We start from the raw sequence: 17,679 nt of genomic DNA, 5'->3' as shown, positions 1-17,679 counted from the left end.
AATAAATACCGGTAATGTTAAATATTAGAAGATCACAACACAGTCCTCAAAGTCCTCCCACCAATCCAATGAGCCCCTGAAGGGCCGCCTGCAAGAAAGCACCCAGCACCAGCTCACGCGGCTAGACCCGGGGCGAGGCCGCTGGCTCCGAGCAGCACGTGCGGGCGCACCCGCAACCCAAGCGGCCGGCAGAGGCTCCGAGCGCCCCGCGTAGCGACGGCCCCCGACACACAGAGCCCAGCCCGCTCCCGGCAGCGCCCCCCGCCCCGAGCGCCTCGGTTACCGGGGCCGGAGCTCCGGGCTCACGCGGCTAGACCCGGGGCGAGGCCGCTGGCTCCGAGCAGCACGTGCAGGCGCACCCGCAACCCAAGCGGCCGGCAGAGGCTCCGAGCGCCCCGTGCAGCGACGGCCCCCGACACATGGAGCCCAGCCCGCTCCTGGCAGCGCCCCCCCGCCCCGAGTGCCTCGGTTAACGGGGCCGGAGCTCCGGGCTCACGCGGCTAGACCCGGCCGGCGGCAGAGACGCGCTGAGCCCGCCCGCCTCAGTTCTCGAGATGCTGACTCGAGTATAAGCCGAGGGGGGCATTTTTCAGCACAAAAACTGTGCTGAAAAACTCGGCTTATACTCGAGTATATACGGTAATTAGGCAGTTGTGGGGTTATGTTCCAAAAACTTAAGAATCAAGGGTATGAACTTTATTTGATAACTACTTTTCTTCCGTTGCAGGATCCTTTACTTAAGTCATTAAATGAGCCTTCTCTGTAGCCCATCTGTGCTACTGGAAATATCATTAAGTATGAACCTGGCCTCTTTCAGAAAGCATTGCAAGAAGCACCTCTTTGCCTGGTATGCCTCAGTAATTGAGCAGAACACTTAAGCATTCACTTTTAGCACACCTAGTGAAGTGCTCTGTTGGATTAAGGCCCACATCTTGGTTTTCTAACTGTCTTGCAAAACTGCATGTATCATGAAAGCAGAGTGTTTGGTCTCTTTCACTGAGACCTTGAAAATGAGAGAGAGACAGACAACATGCTACATTCTACCCACATTGAAGTGACAGCGATATTTGGCTCAGTTTAAAAAAAAAAAAATTACTCGCGTCACAAGACAACTCCAAAATATTCTGTTATTTTTCTTTTCAAGCCCTTGAACATCTTCTTCCCTGTTACCATAAAATTTCCCAACCCTTTACAGTGGCTATCTATCAGTATTCTATGTTGTAGATGAACTCACCTTTTCCTTTATTCAGCCCAGACTAGTGTCATTCCAGATAATTTGAGCCTAACCATGCCATGAAGTAAAGGAATGGGACAGTGTCATATTCTCGATGGATCTGCACTTTCACGACAGCTTTATTTTACCTCTCTAAATGTCCTTGTGTTAATTTTTCTTATGGCCAGAAAATATTAACTGAAATCTGTAAGCACAAGGAACAAAACCAAGTGACTCGGCTAATAAAGAGATATACTCTTAATGTGAGAGTGGCTACATTAATAATTATGTTAAGCTTCTGAGTGTGCCTACTCTGAACTAGATGTGTCCAGAAATCTGAGCAGATGTGGAGAGAACTGAATGACTAGATAGTTAATAAGGACTGTGGTTGCTCTTTAACTAACTAGCCTCTAAAAAGTTTCCTCAGAAGTTGTTTCTTCAGGGCTGTGTTTACACTGATGTAGTTTGGCACCAATAGTTCACGCTACTCTTCAAGAAATATGGTTTACACATGCTGCTCCTTCTGCTACACTGTAAAAAAGCCAACCAGTGGCATCTCTTTATGGTGCAAAAGTTTGAATGAAGCACCATCTCCACAAGCAGGTCCTAATTTAGGAGCTGGCGACCTAGGTAGATGTTTGGAGAGGGAGCACCAGCGTGCTGTTTTTGTTGTTGGTTACAGATGAGAAAATTTGAAGTAAAATGTTTTAGGAACTCTGCATGTGGATTCATTTTCACTAATGTCCTACAAAGGTCCAGAATATTCTAGAATCATATGAAACCTTCCAGACTTCAGGGAAATACATTTGCTTCAAACCTCTTAGAATGTCATCAGCCTCACAGGGAGCAGCTATATTTGGGCTCTATATAATAACACCAGAATGGCCTTACTGGATCAGACCAATGATCCATCTAGCCCAATATCCAGTCTTCCAACAGTGGCCAATGCCAGGTGCTTCAGAAGGCATGAACAGAAGAGGCAGTCATCAAATGATCCATTCCCTGTTCCCCATTCCTAGCTTCTGGCAAAGAGAATGTAGGAACACCATCTTGGCTAGGAGCCTCCTTGAACTTATTTTGTTTGTATTGGAACCCTGTTATAGCATGGGTCATTCCACCATGTCATGGCAAACAGTTCCACAGGTCAACACTGAAGAAATAGTAATGTTGTTTGTTTGTTTGTTTTTTTAAATCTGCTGCTTATAAATGTCATTGGGTGAGCTTCTTGTGTTGTTAGTGAAGGAATAAATAACATTTCCTTATTCTCTTTTTCCACACCATCCATGATTTTTTTTTTTATTTATTTTTTTTAAAGACCTCTATCATACCCTCCTCGGATCCCTTTAGTCATATATTTTACAAGCTGAAAAGTCCCGTTGTTAATCTTCCCTCAGATGGAAGCTGTTTCTTACCCCTAATCCTTTCTGTTGCCCTTTTTGTACCTTTTCCAAATACAATATATCTTTTTCGGCTGGGGTGACCAGATCTGCATGAAGTATTCAAAGTGCGGACAAATCATGACTCTATATAGAGTCAATATTGTATTTTCTGTTGTGTTATCTATTCCTTTCCTAATGGCTCCCAATAGTCTGGTAGCTTTTTAGGATGTCACTGCACATTGAGCAGATGTTTTCAGAGAACTATCCACAATGATTCCAAGACCTCTTTCCTGAGTGGTAACAGCTATTTTAGACCCTATCATTTTTGTATGCAGTGTTGGGATTATATTTTCCCACATGCATTACTTTGCACTTATCAACACTGAATTCCATATGCCCTTCTGTTGCCCAGTCACCTAGGTTTGTGAGATCCCTTTGTAACTCTTTGCAGTCAGCTTTGGACTTAACTATTTTGAGTAATTTTGTATGATCTGCAAATTTTGCCACCTCACTATTTAGCGCTTTTTCGAGAACATTTATGAGAAATTTAACGGAAGTGTCCAAATGCAGATCTTTTTCCCCCCTATCTTAAGTGGAGTACCCTGCAATGTTTTGATAGTGCTCTAAGAAACCTTCAATTACTTGAATAACAAAGCCTTTTGTTAAGTTAATCACCCTGCCTCTTTCAAAGGCAAAGCTGGGAGCAGCACAAACTCCCTTGCAGTTAAGAGCTGCCTCTGGGACGAGGGCATGTACTTTAAGCAGACCTCACATTTTAAATCCAGGGTTCAAACTTCAGAGGGAACTACTGACCCCTCTAGCCCGTCCCCCCCAAATGGCACCCTTGGTTTTGAGCCCTTATCATCCACTGATCTGAGTACTTCAGTTTCTTTCTCTCTGGCTCCTTGACACCGATTGTACTTCTCTTCTGTCTGTCTGAAATTCTGCCCTGCCCTTTGAATCCTTCCACTGGTGGCTCCTTCTCCTCAAAATCCAGTTTGTTTCTTGTGCTGTCTTTCAGAGTCCTCCACAACTCTTTTCTCCCACTTAGCTGACCTTCTGTTTTATCACTTCATCCTGTGACCCCTCAAGGTTTCTAGTCTTGATTTCCTGTCTGATTCTCCCAGAAATGTCTTCATGCTTTCTACCACTTCACCTTTTATGTATGAAACACTTTCCCTAAATTGATCCTTAAGCTCCTACCGCCACATTTAAGTTCCTCCTCCAGACACCCTTTGGCCTACATGAAATTGGCCAATTAGTGTCCATTGACTCTGATTATAAAAGTAAATCCCACTTGTTTTATTCCATAATGCTGTAGCAGAGTAATCTGTAATCTTTTTTGATATTACCCTAGCTGCACAGTAATTTTATATATGTTTAAATCCTGTTTTAGTCAATGGGACTCAAACATCAATAGGGTTCAAGCATGCCTAAGGTCATTGTTAAATAGGTGTTTACTGGTTAGTCTGTGCCTATAAGTGGAGCTGAAATGCAGTGAAGTGGTTTGGGACTTTCACTTTACAGTGGAACCTTTTCTATGTGATTTTTTTTCCCCCCTCTTTGCTGAAGATTTGGAAAATTTAGAAACCAATACTAAATATTTATTACCAAGTAGTAGATTCCTTATTTAAACTGGAGATGACCCTGAAAGCAAGCAAAATTCTCAAGCTGTCGTTTGCACAGCATTAAAATACACTTGTAAATGCACTAATTTCTGTCAAAAGAAGCCTGTCCCATGCCCACCATCCCCTGACATATATGCATTTTGGAAGATCCAAGTGCTTTTTCTGTGCTTGGGGAAAGAATGTTGTGACGCAACGTTGCAACAGAGAGACTGCTTGGGCCATCACTTTGGGAAGCTCCTATCACTAGAGGATATAGTCAAACCTCACTTTCAAAACTCAGCCTGATTCGGTGGCAGTGTCCTGCATTTCAGGTCCCTTAGGTTTGCCAAGCCTACCCTCTGTGTCCCACCACCACACTGCAAGTCTAGACAAGGAAACTGCTGCTGACTACCCACAAACAGAGGATTTGTGCCCCCTATACAGAGTTCACCTGACTAGCAGTTGATACGATACCATTTAGCATCAAGCGTCTTGTTCATGCCATACCTCTTGTCTGAGCAATTAATTGCTAAGCCTGCTGTTGGCCAGACCTCTGAGACCAGGTTCTTGCCTCCTCCACTGGTTTCTGCTCCTTATTCTTTGTACCACCCCTTGTTCCTGTTTCTTCTTCCTTGTCCTGCCTCCTTTTACTGACCCTCCCTCCATCCCCCTTGACCCTTGGTGTGACTTCTAACTGTAACTTAGCTGTGACACTTGGGCTGTGTCTACACTGGCAGCTTCTTGCTCAACAACATGTTGCGCAAGGGTTCTTGTGCAAGAAGTCTTACGCAAGAAAACATCCATATTGCCCTGTGCAAGTTGTGCTTTTGTGCAAGAGCGCCCATGGCAGTGTGGACGCTCTCTTGCACAAGAAAGCTCTGATGGCCCTTTTAGCCATAGGGCTTTCTTGCACAAGAAATCCCTGCGGAGCCTCCACACTGGCCTCTTGTGCAAGAGCTCCTGCGCAAGAGGGCTTACACCTGTTAAAAAAGAGCGTAGCTCTTGTGCAAGAAGCCCTCTCTTACCACACCATACTGTAAATCTTCTTGCGCAAGAGCGGGTGGGCAGTGTGGACGCTTTCCGGAAGAACGGCCATTTTGCGCAATAACCTGCCAGTGTAGACATAGCCTTGGTGTGATATCTGACCCCTACTCTACTCTGACCACCAAGTCAGACCCTGCTGAGCAGTTCTGCAGTGGCATTTGAAGGCCTAAAATGCACCCTCTTAACTGAGAAGAGAAGGCTAACCAGTGACCTATGTAAAACCATGCAAGACCTTTTTTTGAAGACTTAAGTGGTGTGTTTGCTTTAGGTATATGCCCTTTACAAGGGGCTGAATTTCATCCTACGTGTGGCTCTGATTGGAAGAGGGCAGTTTTTTACAAAGTCAAATGTTCAATGTGATTTAACTTTCTTTTGAGCTCAAGGCATGTCTGGATTTTCTGTTAGTATGTGGCAAACTGCAATGTAAATCTACAGTGCCCTAGCATGCCATGCATTAAATGTCTGTGAAACCCCTTCTATGCACTAACATTTCCTAATGTGCTTTGGCTTATTTCACTTCCATTTCCAAGTGGAAACTAAGAAAAAAATAAATTGTATTTGACAGATCACCTTACGAAAAACATCACTTTTAATAGACTATTTCCTCTTTGCTTGTGAATATTGGGGTGAGTGTTGAGGAACTTTCAGATTTTTAACAAGCTTGGATTTTTTGCAGCATGTAGATTGGATAGAAAGGGGCAGTTTGGTTTGTGTTTTTTATTATGATGCAAATTGAACCCAAGCCGAGTGTTTGCTGAGATTCAAAAAACATGGCTGTGAAGTGATAAGTCGAATGATAAATAGCAAAGATTAAGAGAGGATAGAAGTGTTGAATCAGTTTTGATTGAAATACCTAATTCGTTGAAGTGTCTTTACAGGAAATATTTACTTCCAGATAAAGGAAATGAAGCATTTTCAAAGATAAAGGATGTGTCATTAGCAACTTCAGTAATAAGCAAGGATTTTAATTTTCAGTTTCTGTACATCAGTTGGAATATTCATTCACTGAAGGATGAAAGGGAAGGGATTGTGTTAATTTTCGTAGGATCAGTTTTCATATTCCTGTGTTTTAAGGATAACTGACAAGGGTTACATTTTAGAATCTCCCCTCCAGTAATATAGAAAGGGAAGACACTATAAAGCATACTGTTATTTGGGACTGTTATTTGTATTGTGTTAGTGTCTAGAAACCTCAGTCGTGGAACAGGACCTCATTTTATTAGGTGCTGAACAAACACAAAGCAACAAAGACACTCCTTGCTCTTAATAATTTACAATCTATGTAGTGAGCTAAACAGGCTCACTCTGTAACATAGTTTCAAATTTCAGCTAGTGGAAGTGATTTTTGGACTCAAATAGAAGCAAATTAAATCAATTAGGATTGAGTTCTAATTTGAGATGTACCAGTGTAGCAGTTTAAACAGGTAACCAATAAGTATGAGTTTCTGTTATCCAAACGGTTAGATGCGGCAGCATGGGGCAACAGGTGGGAGCTGGTATGCAAAAGCCGGCTCCCAGGGAGTTGGCTGCCGCTTCGTGTTGCAGGTACATGTAACCAGGTAACAGCTGAAAATTTTCACCAGTTACGCGGTTAGCAGGTTACCTGAATTTTAACATCCCTACTTTTAATCCTGGTTTTATAGAACGTGACTATGACCATCACAATTTTCTAAATCCAGTTTTCCCATACATAAACTAGTGATTTCTAGTTGTGGAAGGATTTTGACTATCCACTCAATGTAAGTTCTGAGGTTGAATGTGGGTTATTTCTCAACTATCACTAGGGATGTTAAAATACGAGTAAATAAGTAACTGTGTAATGGAGACTTCAACGGTTACATGCGGGGGAGCTAGTACATGCGGGGAGCCAGCTTCCGCCTGCCACCCCATGCGACTGCGTCTGTATGGAAGGCAGCAGCATGGGATGGCAGGCAGGTCTTTGAGAGTCATTACCTGCTGGGAGCCAGCTTTTAAGCCAGCTCCCCTCATATACCAGGAGCCTATGTGTAACTGAGAACATTAATCGATGAGCCCAGGCTCATCAGTTAACTGTTTACACGGTTCCACTTTCATATCCCTAACTATCACTGTACATAAAAGCTTTGGAGGCCAAATTCTGACATTCGTTACACACCTGTGCAATTCCATTTTCTTCAATTGTTTCCCTCTTGTGACACCTCTGTATGAGGTGTTAATGGCGCTTCATAGATTCATTGTATGAAATTCTGGCCCCAGCGAAGTCAGTGGCAAAAGTAATTGACTTCAGTGGAGCCAGGATTCACTTTTACATTTTAAGGCCAAAAGGAACAATTATCATAAGCTTTTCTGACTTGTATAACACAGTCCGTAGAATTTTACCCAGTAGCCTCAGTTCCAATCCATTTCCCAGGTGTAACTGACTAAATCTTTCTCAGCAACTTTGCTGATGATGCACAAGAAGGAACAGAATCCATGTTCCCTTTCTGAATTGTGTGGGCTCTGCAGGGAGAACAGGAATAAAAGTTGTAAAAACTTATTTTTATGTTCCATGTAAATAGATGTGACTTTGAATAAACACAGAGCAGATCTGTTGAGTAGGAAGGTGCAATTTTTACATAATCACTTTCAAAATAGAATTTATCAAATTCCAGATAGTCCTCCAATTTTTGCATAAATACATTATTACCACTTGACTCCACTACCTCTGTAGAAGTTCATTTTAGCTATTCTCTTAAAATAATACAATTTTAAATTCTGCTTATCAACAATGCCTCTTCATTTAAACCCGTTTCCTCTATTTCTGTTTTCTTCAGTATCATCAGGTTCAATGTTATAATCTTTTAACTACCTTAATCCTGCCCCCTTTTCAAGATAAAGTATTCCCTCCATTGTTTTACAATCTTGTTTTATCTGTAAATCCATCCTTTCCACTTATCAATTTATTTGACTTATTTTTACTGTCTTCTGCTTTGATGGGTCAGAAATGGACAATTTCAAATACAATTTAATCAGTGCTGTGAAAAATCACATGCTCCCAGTGATAGCACAATATCCTTGGATTTATATAATCTAATATATAAAGGAGACTGTTTGTGCTCTAATAACTTGGACACTATAAGAGTTACCGCTACCAAACTTTGCGTGGGATAACCTTTCCTCCAGGAGAAGGTTTTTAAGGTACGGTGGGAGGGTGTGACGGGGGCCCCCCTCCCCCCCGCCCCTACCGGCACTAACTCCGCTGGTGGCAATGTGCTCTTAGGCTGCTGCTGTTCTGGGCCTGTGGCGCTTGTGCAGAGGCAGCGCGTGGAGGACCGCCCTCACGGCGCAGGCATGCCTCAGCCGGCGTGCAAACCGGCGGGCAGGTGGACCTGGGGAGAGAAGGGATGTCGGCGTGGAAAAGGGCGCTGATGGTTAAAACTGGTGCCGGGCCAGACACAAGTGGGGGATAGAGAGAGGAGGAGGAAGGGGGAGCAGGGTTGGCTCTTTTGCACACTGCCACCATCCTCCCCTTCCCCACCACCTCCCTAACTGCCACCCTGTGCCCCACATAGACAGAGAATCTGATTTTCTTCCACCACATCTGTCCAAGTACCACCCTATCTAATATATAAAGGAGAATGTTTGTAAGTTTCTGCACTAATAACTTGGACACTATAAGAGCTCCCGCAACCAAACTTTGCATGGGTTAACCTTTCCTCCAGGAGAAGGTTTTAAGGTATTTTTGGACCCGATTGGGGTCCCGCTTTGCCCCCCGCGGCACTTAAGGCCCCGGGCGCGAGCTGGGGTGCCCCCCTGTGTGTAGCCTCCCAGGACTAACCCCCTCCCGCCTGCGAGGTTACATAACTGACCCTCCCCCCGGCACTCAGTGCCCCCCCCCATGAGCACAATGGCTCGGGCACCTGCCCTGCCCCCCGCGGCACCTGCAGCCCCGGGCACGAGCTGCGGCACCCCTCCTGCGTATAACCTTCCCTCCACCCGGGGTTGCTCCCCACCTGCCAGCCCCTCTGCCCCTCCCCCCGGAAACCAAAACCAAAGCCGGCAGCCTTTCTGCTCAGCTTGCTGGGCTTATCCGAGCAGAAGGAATCAGTGTGCCTGCTGCAGCACAGGGCGGAGGGGCTGGGTTAAACCTTCAATGTGTTACACTGCTGTGAAACCAGCCAGCTGCTCTTCGTATTGTGAGTGGGGCTCTTCTGTGTCTGGTTCCAGACGTCAGGGTTAGATATGAGCTCTGAGCTTTTGCTTGCCAAGGCAGGGCGGGTGGATCCCTGAGCCAACCTTGGAAAGAGAAGTCCCCTTGCTACTGGCCACATGACTGTGTACTGTTCTCCTGGGGGCTGGCTGCTTGGTCCTGCGGGGAGGAGGGTCCTGCTGCTCTCACAGGGTCAGGTGTGGGCCAGGAGCCATCAGCCCCCAGGGACTGTGGCTCTGGGGGTCCCCTGGCTCAGGGTCCCCTCCTTTCGTAAATTTCCTACAATTTGTTCTTCTCATTTCCCAGGCAACGCTGGGTAAGTCCAGCTAGTATTCCCTACTTGGTTGACTTCTTTACTACTACTACTACTACTACTACTACTAGTACTTTACACAGTTGACCAAAAATGTAATGTTTCAGTTTGCCAGTACACCCGGTGCCTGTTCCTCTGCCTCATTAATTCATTTGTTGTAATGTAAAACTGTATTTACCTTGGGAATCATTTCTACCTATGCACATCATTCTACATTAATTTCATATTCCACCTTTGAGTCTGTTTGCCTAATCCATTCCTCTAAGTCTTAACTATTTCTTCTATTTTGATGCCAGATGCATATTGTATCTTTGAATTTATTAATAAAAATACAAGACCAGTTCCTATTTAGGATGTGAATGGGTATCTGGTTAACCTTACTAGGTAATGCTTACTGGGTAGTATTACCTAACCTGCTGGCTCTCAACTAGGGATGTTAAGGACTAGTTGACTATCCGGTAAGCATTTGCTTATCAGATAGTCTGTTGACTAGTCGACCGACTTTCCTCCCTCCCCCTCCTTGCTGCCCCTATGATATAGAAACAGCAAAGGGGGCCGGGGAGGAGGGGTACTTCAAAGCAGCAGCTGCTGCACAGCTGATCCGTGGCTCAGCTGTGCAGCGCTGCTCCTTTAAAACGCTGAAGCACCATGGAGTCCGGGGTCAGCTGGGGACTCCCCAGCTAACCCTGGGTTGCGAGTGACATTTCTCCAGAACCTGGGGTCAGTTGGGGACTCCATCTCCACCTCTGTGTTTCAAAGGGGCAGCACCATGGAGCCTGGGGTCAGCTGGGGACTCCCCAACCGATCCCGGGCTCCCTGCGGCATTTCAAAGCTGACTCTGGGCTCCATGGCTTTGAAATGCACAAGAGCCTCCACTGGGAAAGTCCCACTGACTCCTGGCTGCCTGTTTTGAAATGTACACTTGAAAAGAGGAATTTGGACGTGCCTATCGACTAGTCGAGTACAGGCGACCCATGACTTGTGACGCGATTGGTTCCTGGGGAAGCGTCGCAAGTTGGAGACATCGTAACTTGAGCCCTCATTGATGATAGGCGCCGTATGCCGTCGTAAAAGCAGGCCAAGAACGTATGTTGGGTGGTTTTGAGCCCTTCTGCACTTCAAAAAATAGTTGTAAATGCGGGAGGTTGCAACTCTGGCGGTTGCAATTTGGGGTTTCCTATAGTCAATGGAAATTCCATTGTCTACTCGATTAGTCAATAAACCGCAATTTAACATCCTTACTCAGACTCTTTCCAGACTACTGTACCTCTTTTGGGTGTTTGACTTTTCTTGCATATTCTCAAGTTTCACCTCACATAAAAACTAGTTGCTTACAAAGACAGAAATAAAAATACTAGTGTCACAGCATGCAATTACTGAAAAATTGCTTACTTATATGGTAAAAATAATTATAAAACAAATCAACTAGAATATAAACATTGTAATTACATTTAGTATATAGAGCAGTATAACAAGTCACTGTATGTATGAAACTTACTTTGTACTGACTTTACTAGTGCTTTTTATGTAGCCTTTTGGTAAAACTAGGCAAATAACTAGATGAGTGGATATACTTTCAGAAGACCTCTAAGTGCTATCTGGGTACATATACCACTCATCTAACTCACATTTTGTTGATATACACTACAATACATTGTGTATAACTTTCTAAAAATGCAGACAGTCTGGAGAAGTGAAAATTCCTCCTATTATTTTAGTCCATTACCCTCCTCTTGTAAACCTAATTTTTTAATACCTCTTGATCTCCTCAGAATGAAACCAATCCATGTTGGAGTTCTCATGCCAGATCTTATCCTTGCAAAAAAAAAAGTTTCTAGAAAGCTTTGGACAAATCACACAAAGTTTCAGAGTGATCAAGCTTTTTAAATTTCCTGGTGATCCACATTCTCTGAAAGCTTTTTTAGGCTGGAAATATTCCTGAAACAAGATGAAGCTGTGTAAGGAATAGATACAGTTGTCTCAGAATTTGTTTCTAGAGTGGTCAATATTCCCTGTAAACTGAGAGCTTGGGCAGCCACCCAGGAGAGATTCAAGTGTCACCCAGCTGATTAAGAGTGCCCACAGCTGGCGGCATGTGTTTCTACTGGTGGAGCACATTCACACGTACCTCAGTGAATATAACAAAATGTATTCCACACATGGATGGAAAAAATTAGAAGGAAAATTGAGCATGGTGCAATTGGTTATTTGGATAATCTTAATTCAGACATTTATATACTATACTGGAGTGTTTTGTGTAGTTTATAAAAATGAACCTTGACTTGACATTTGCCTGTTGTCATTTATGGTTTTTGAGTTGTCTAAAGGGATTTCTGTGTGTGATTAAATTAAATCATGGATTCTTTCAGTCCTGAGCTTCCAATTAACAAAGTCTTTACCTAGGAACATCAATTCTTCTTATCTTTCTAGCCCAGTAGATATTATTTAACCTGATTGATCTTTCCACAAATTCTTCCTGCATTTCAACCTTCTGACTTTAATTTGTTTTCGTTGTATTTTACACTTATTCACCATGTAGACCCAGCACTCTCAGAGGGATGCACCTAGATTCCAGTTCTTCCCATCTATCAGTAACGAATCTCATGACTGAATTCCTAATACAGTAATCTCCATTATCCGAGTGCCCTGGGGACATCCAAAATTTTGGATATGTGGATAACCAGAAGCCCTATCAACTAAAATAGGGCTACATGGGGGACCATGCTACAGATTTGGATAACTGGGGGTTTTGGATAAAGGAAAGTCAGATAATAGAATTATAATGTAATTACAGTTCTTCTAATTCAGTGGACATTTTACATATGTTGCTGAGAACCATGGGAGCCGATGAAGATTTGTATGCAGACAGTTAGTGGTGAAGCTGACAAAAAGAAAAGAACCCAGCTTGACACTGAAGTCAATGTGAATTTACAGGATTGGAAGTCAGAAAACATACCTTTTTTAATTTGCAAATTGAGCATATTTGATCTAAAAATCATCAAAACCTGGCCTCATAATGCTATTTTAAAGTCACTTTTCAGTGTAGAACTTTACCTTACATTCTGTTCTAGAACAAAAGGATGTGTCTGAGGGTTTTGGGGGGAGGAATAATCAGTTTGAAAATGTAGGGTGTGTACACTTATCGTTTGTTTGTTTGTTTGTTTCTAGGAACTCCAACAATGTCCCATTTTAACAAAGCCGAGCAAGATGACTGGATGACTGTTTATCTGAAATATCTCTTGTTTGTGTTTAATTTCTTCTTCTGGGTAAGTGTGACTTCTTGGTAATTCTGCAGAATTACCGGTATTTCTTTATGCTCTGTTCATCTTGATAAAAATGCCTTCTAACAAGTGGTTGCAAAAGGAAGGAGAGGGTGTAGAAAAGCATGTATTTCCTGATTCCACAGGACCTGAAAATTATGGAGTTAAATGAACAGCTTCCCTTGTTTCCTTACTATTTTCAGAATCATTTTCAGCCATGGCTTACTTGGAGACTTTTCATGCTCCTTACATATTGCCTCTGTTCACTTTATCCCTTAGTACATCATTATATTTAATATTAACAGCTGTTCAAGCTTTAGAATCTTCTATTTGGAGTTGAGTAGATCAAAAGATTTAGTGGTTCTTATATTGATTTCTTTGGAAAAAGATGTTAAAAAGCTGTGTCTGAAAACTAATGAACTGCAAATTATATCTGATAGTGTGAAGACTGGGGGTGTTAATAAAGGACAATTCACTACACCACAAGAAAGAAAAGTTCTTTGAAAATCCTCTTTAAGCTTCTAGTATTAGAAGGACAGTCTTGCTAGAAGACTTAAATGGTTTGGATGTTCATGTTAAGTTCCTCTTGTTTCTGGAAACAAGATTGGAGAAGACATTAGTAATCTACAATGATATTTTAATCTTTTTCATAATGTCTTCTACATCCTTTTGGACATCACATTTTAATTCAGTTTTATGTTGTGCTTGGAGAACAGCTTTTGGGTCACTAGTTGATGGGGGAAGAGAGGAAGGTGCTTCAAATTGGATACCAAGTAATTGAGGCACTTCTAATGGCTTTGCTATGCCATTTCATGTATATTAACTAAGCACCGCTTTTCAACCAGCATAGACATCATTCTTCTCAGATTGTGATAGTTTTTTTTTTTTTTTTTTAAATGGTGTGGATCATTCTGAATGGGCTGAAAATGTTTTGACAGCTTTGTCTGGACAATCTGGCAGATTTGCTATATATTTTATTTTTCTCTGAAAATTTTCTCTTTGAAATTTGCCTGCTGGGTAACCGAGGGCAAATCTCTTCACCTCTCCATTCCCTTCAGCGTCCTTATCTGTGGAAAATGATATAGACCCCTTTGTAAAAGTGCTTTGATATCTACTGGTACAAAGTGCTACATAAGAAGTACAGGCAGTCCCCGGGTTACATGGATCCGACTTACATCGGATCCCTACTTACAAACGGGGTAAGGCAACCCCGCACTAGCTGCTTCCCCCCAGCAGACCAGGGAGACGCGAAGCTAGCGCCCCCCCTCCCCCAGCAGACCAGGGAGACGCGGAACGGCTTTTCTCAGCAGACACCTCAGCTTGAGAATAAAGGACTGAGGGTAGTGAGGTGTGGGAGAATAAAACTGAGCTCTGGAGAAATGTTTGGTTAGAGTTTCCCCTACAATATGTACCAGTTCCGACTTGCATACAAATTCAACTTAAGAACAAACCTACAGTCCCTATCTTGTACGTAACCCGGGGACTGCCTGTACATACGATTACTATTTATTACATTTTGTCAGTTGAATCGCTGTGTCCAGTTGTGCTATCCTACCACCCTTGAGGAATACTTCTAGAAATGAGTAAATCTACTGAAGTCAGAGAGACCACTTGAATGAATAAGTGTTCACCGAAGTATGTATAGTCTTGTCGCACTAGGCCTTAATGGTCTGATCAAGTCCACTTAACCTGTACATGGGGGATACCTTATGTGCACAGATCTCCCCCTCTTGCAAGAAGCATGGGAAGAGGAATCTTCTTTCCAGGGCTGTGTCTACACTGGCAGATGTAAAGCAGTGACAGTTACAGCACTGCTCACAAAGTGCAAAAACAAAAACATTATTGGGTGTCCCTTCTGTCAGTACATTAGCGTGGCCACAGCGGGAGTGGTGCATTCTGGGCAGCTATTCTAGTGAACACTTCTTCCTCCTCTGCCTCAGAGGTTTGTGGGGAGACATAGGATATCCTGGGTCCTGCCCCAATGCCCTGTGGTACGTTGCTTTGTATCCCAACAGCCCCTGCACTTCCATCAATACTCTGGCACCATCTTTCAATGCCTTCTGTGCTGCATGCTTCGTTTGTGAAAATGGATCCACAGCTGTTGATGAAAATGCTGCTAGACCTCACTAACACGTCATGGATGGCAGTTGAGTTATTCCTGAATATGCAAAGTGATGATGAGTCTGTGCAGCATTTGTACGACACAAGATTTCCTGTGGCATTCACGGAGGTGCTGACCATAGTGAAATGCCACTTTTGGGCTTGGGAAACAAGTTCACTTTTGTGAAAAAGCCATTTTTCATGGGACTGTATACTGAGCTCACCTCAATCCTGTGATAGAAAGACACTCAAATAAGAGCTGCTCTGCCAGTGGAGAAACAAGTGGTAATTGCACTGTGGAAGCCGGTTACTCCAATCAGCTTTTGCTCGGTCACCAATCATTTCAGAGTCGGAAAGCTGACCATTTGACTCATGCTGATTGAAGTGTGCAGGGCCATCAATCGCATCCTGTTCTGAAAGACCGTGACTCTGGGCATCGTGTGAAATTATGGATGGCTTTGCACAGATGGGCTTCCCAAACTGCAGTGGAGTGATAGATGGCATGCACATGCCAATTCTGGCACCAGACTATCTAGATTCTGAGTACATTAACCTCATGGTTAATAAGGTTATTTTCCCATGGTTCTGCAGGTGCTTGTGGATCACCTTGGGCATTTCACATATATTAATGCAGGCTGGTCTAGACAGGTGCATGTTGAAAGTCAAAACTGGTTGCTATCCTTTGGAGTACAGTAGCTGTGTTGCTAGGGGGTTACGCTCACTGGTCCGTGTGCTGCACTCAGTACTACAGTGACCTTAGTTTTGCTGGGGTTCACTAGCTTGCTTGCTTTCTTGTAATGGAATAAAGATTTTGTTGAAACATAGGAATTTCATTTACTTAACACAAAAAGGTAGATGTAGGACACCCGTGAAGAATGAAACAAACATTTGCACTGTGAGAGACAGGGAGAGAGGGGAAGCAGGAGGTGAGGTATGGCCCTAGAATGTCACAAGTTTGTGTACGTTCCCAGTTCATATGCAACCCCACCATCTGATGAACTGTGGACGAATGGGGAGGTACTATCCTTTCCTGGACATCCCAGCCATTCAGTTAACTAAATTGACTGTAAGGGATGAACTCAGAGACAGTGGGTCCTTGAGAGTCTCTAGGAAGTGTTTGCAAGGAGCCCAGAGAGCCAATGCAAAGAGAGTATGAGTTTTGAATTGAAGAAGGTCCCTCTTGCTATAGTCTTTTGTGTGATTGGAGCAAGAGCTGGGAGAGAACCAGGAGCAAGACATGGAATTTCCAACGATATCCATGGCTAGGGAAAGACGAAACCATGGAACAACAGAGATGTAAGTAGAACACGGAATGTTTAGTTAGACGTGATCAGGTTTGTTGAACTCCTCAGTGCTGTGCCAATGTCTATCCTGTCCCCAATACACTGTAAATTTTAAATTGAATCCCAGGGAATCTATTCTCTGTGCTTTTAATCAGCCTTTTTTAAGTTGCTCTGTAACACCTAGCAACCAAGCATGCTTTACTAAGCAGGGACGTTGAAATGCATTTAATTAATTGTGTAACTGCTGAAAAATTCAGTGGTAACACTTGGGATAGGGGAGGGCAGACAGCTGCCAGGGAGCCAGTGCGTGCGGGGAGCTGACTTTTAAACAGGTTCCCTGTGCACACCAGGAGCCCAGGCTCCTCAATTAACTGTGTACATGGTTATACTTTCACCTCCCTATCGCCAAGTATATCTTCTTTGTTTTGTTAATAAAATAACTTTTTTAACACTGATCTAATTCCTGTGTCCTAGAAAGCAGGTTGTTCTGTGTGCATGTGCCTGTGCCTGAGATTTGCAAGATCAGCTATTAAGACATTACAGTTGTTGCTTAAAAAAAAACCCCTCTCTCCTGAGGGAGGGTTAAAGAACTTGGGAAGAAATCCCAAGTGTATCTTCCTGGATTCTCAAAGGGTTTTTGTATTTGGGTGGTGGTAACATACCACCCACGGTTAGGTAATCAGTGACCTTAGGAGTTTTTAAGCAGAAGCCTTTAGTGGCAGGGTATTTTTAAAGTCTTTTGAGGGCCCCCATCTTCTGCACTTGAAGTGCCACAGTGGGGAGCAGCCTTGTCGGGGCTGTAGTTCATCAGGGCTAAGCTGCATGCAGATTGGCGTTGAGTACATCAGCAGCCTGTAGGCGACTGCATAGGTGGAATGTGGTGAATGGCTCCTGGAGAGAGTGGTCCCCAAATTGCATTGGCAGGATGGGGGGGTGTACTGGAAAAAGTTTTGGGACACTGGCTGCAGGAGGGGCAGACACAGAACTGCTCCTTCTGCACTGCTAGCAGCACCTCTAGCAAGTGTGCTTATCACTCCATCGTGCTTAGGAACCACTATGTGCTCCCTTCTGTCGTCGTCCCTCCACTCCTGCAAATCCTTGTGTTTGGCATCTGCATTGCTAAGGACGTCTCTCAAAAACTCTTCTGTAGTCTTTCCTGGGTGCCTCTGTGCCCGCTTCAGGTGCTCTGCAGGAGTTAGAACTTCCTGAGACTGGCATTTCAAGGCTGGCTCTATCAAGGCCAAAATTGCAAAGTGTAACAGAAGGTCCATTGTTAACACTAGACACAGTGATGGCACAGTGGTGAGGGAAT

The 17,679-nt window shown here is 43.6% G+C and overlaps 1 protein-coding gene across 20 annotated transcripts in view; it reads left to right on the top strand.

The window, feature by feature from the left end:
* TSPAN11 (tetraspanin 11) overlaps nucleotides 1-17,679 on the top strand; it is a 271,525-nt gene that overhangs the window by 69,993 nt on the left and 183,853 nt on the right. For all 20 annotated transcript variants that reach the window (XR_012896381.1, XM_075900444.1, XM_075900518.1 and 17 more), the window contains one exon: nucleotides 12,893-12,990. Coding sequence is in view for 19 of the 20 variants with exons in the window: in XM_075900444.1 (XP_075756559.1) it covers nucleotides 12,904-12,990 (87 nt within the window). In the remaining variant the exon portion in view is untranslated. The remainder of the gene's footprint in view (nucleotides 1-12,892; nucleotides 12,991-17,679) is intronic.

This window comes from Pelodiscus sinensis, chromosome 1 (assembly GCF_049634645.1).
Source record: "Pelodiscus sinensis isolate JC-2024 chromosome 1, ASM4963464v1, whole genome shotgun sequence".
Lineage (NCBI taxonomy): Eukaryota > Metazoa > Chordata > Testudines > Trionychidae > Pelodiscus > Pelodiscus sinensis.
The sequence above is the reverse complement of the archived record's forward strand: the minus strand, read 5'-3'. Positions and strand labels throughout refer to the sequence as shown.